Genomic DNA, 750 nt, shown 5'->3' on the forward strand with positions numbered 1-750 from the left:
TATTGTTGCCGTGACCCACAGGTGATGGAGGCTTTGGCCCTGGACGTCACCTCACTTGGGGACGAGGGAGCCCAGATGATAACGTTAGTCGAAACGGCAAGCTTAGAAGATGAGGCAACACAGCACAATGTCCACATCCTCACAGCAAATCAGGTTGGTGAATCTGTTTTTGTGATTAGCATTATTTTGATCTTTGAATAATGGGATGTGTGCAATTATTTTATCAATAAAATGTTGTTTTATCATAAAAGATTGTATAGGAATGCTACATTTTGAGGAAAATCTGGTTGTCATTTTATTCACCATGCTGCTGCAGTAACAGTATCATATATTTTGATTAGAAAAACAGAAATATCTTTAAAGAAAGTTAACACATATATTTTTTTCAGCTGGAAAGTAATTCTCCAGATCACTTGCAAGATAACCCACATACACAGATGCATAATTCCGTTCATCAGTCACTTGTGCCCAAGGTCCTTAAGAGTCCCCACTGCCTGGTCTGCAACGCTAAGCTTGGAGTCTCGGCAAGGGGTGCAATGGAGGTCTTCTCTGATAGGGTAAAGTATTTGTTGTTAGTTTAATTATAATTTCTCTCTTGTTAACTGTTCATATTTTTCATCTTTCCAAAGATTTGAATACTGTCCCACTCATGTGTAGTTCTTGTTGAGGATATTGCAGTGATTTTTTTTTTTTTCTATGTTTGACATCTTTATTCTACTGTAGTGATAAATAATATGGGATATGTATGTA

The 750-nt window shown here is 37.2% G+C and overlaps 1 protein-coding gene across 2 annotated transcripts in view; it reads left to right on the forward strand.

Annotated features, from left to right (window-relative positions):
* The window catches only part of LOC119593707 (PR domain zinc finger protein 15-like), a 9,867-nt gene that overhangs the window by 4,206 nt on the left and 4,911 nt on the right, over window positions 1-750 (forward strand). For both annotated transcript variants that reach the window (XM_037942671.1, XM_037942672.1), the window contains exons 2-3: window positions 22-153; window positions 390-557. In XM_037942671.1, the coding sequence (XP_037798599.1) occupies window positions 25-153; window positions 390-557 (297 nt within the window). In that variant the 5' untranslated portion in view covers window positions 22-24. The remainder of the gene's footprint in view (window positions 1-21; window positions 154-389; window positions 558-750) is intronic.

Source organism: Penaeus monodon, chromosome 32 (genome assembly GCF_015228065.2).
Source record: "Penaeus monodon isolate SGIC_2016 chromosome 32, NSTDA_Pmon_1, whole genome shotgun sequence".
NCBI classification, from domain to species: Eukaryota; Metazoa; Arthropoda; class Malacostraca; order Decapoda; family Penaeidae; genus Penaeus; species Penaeus monodon.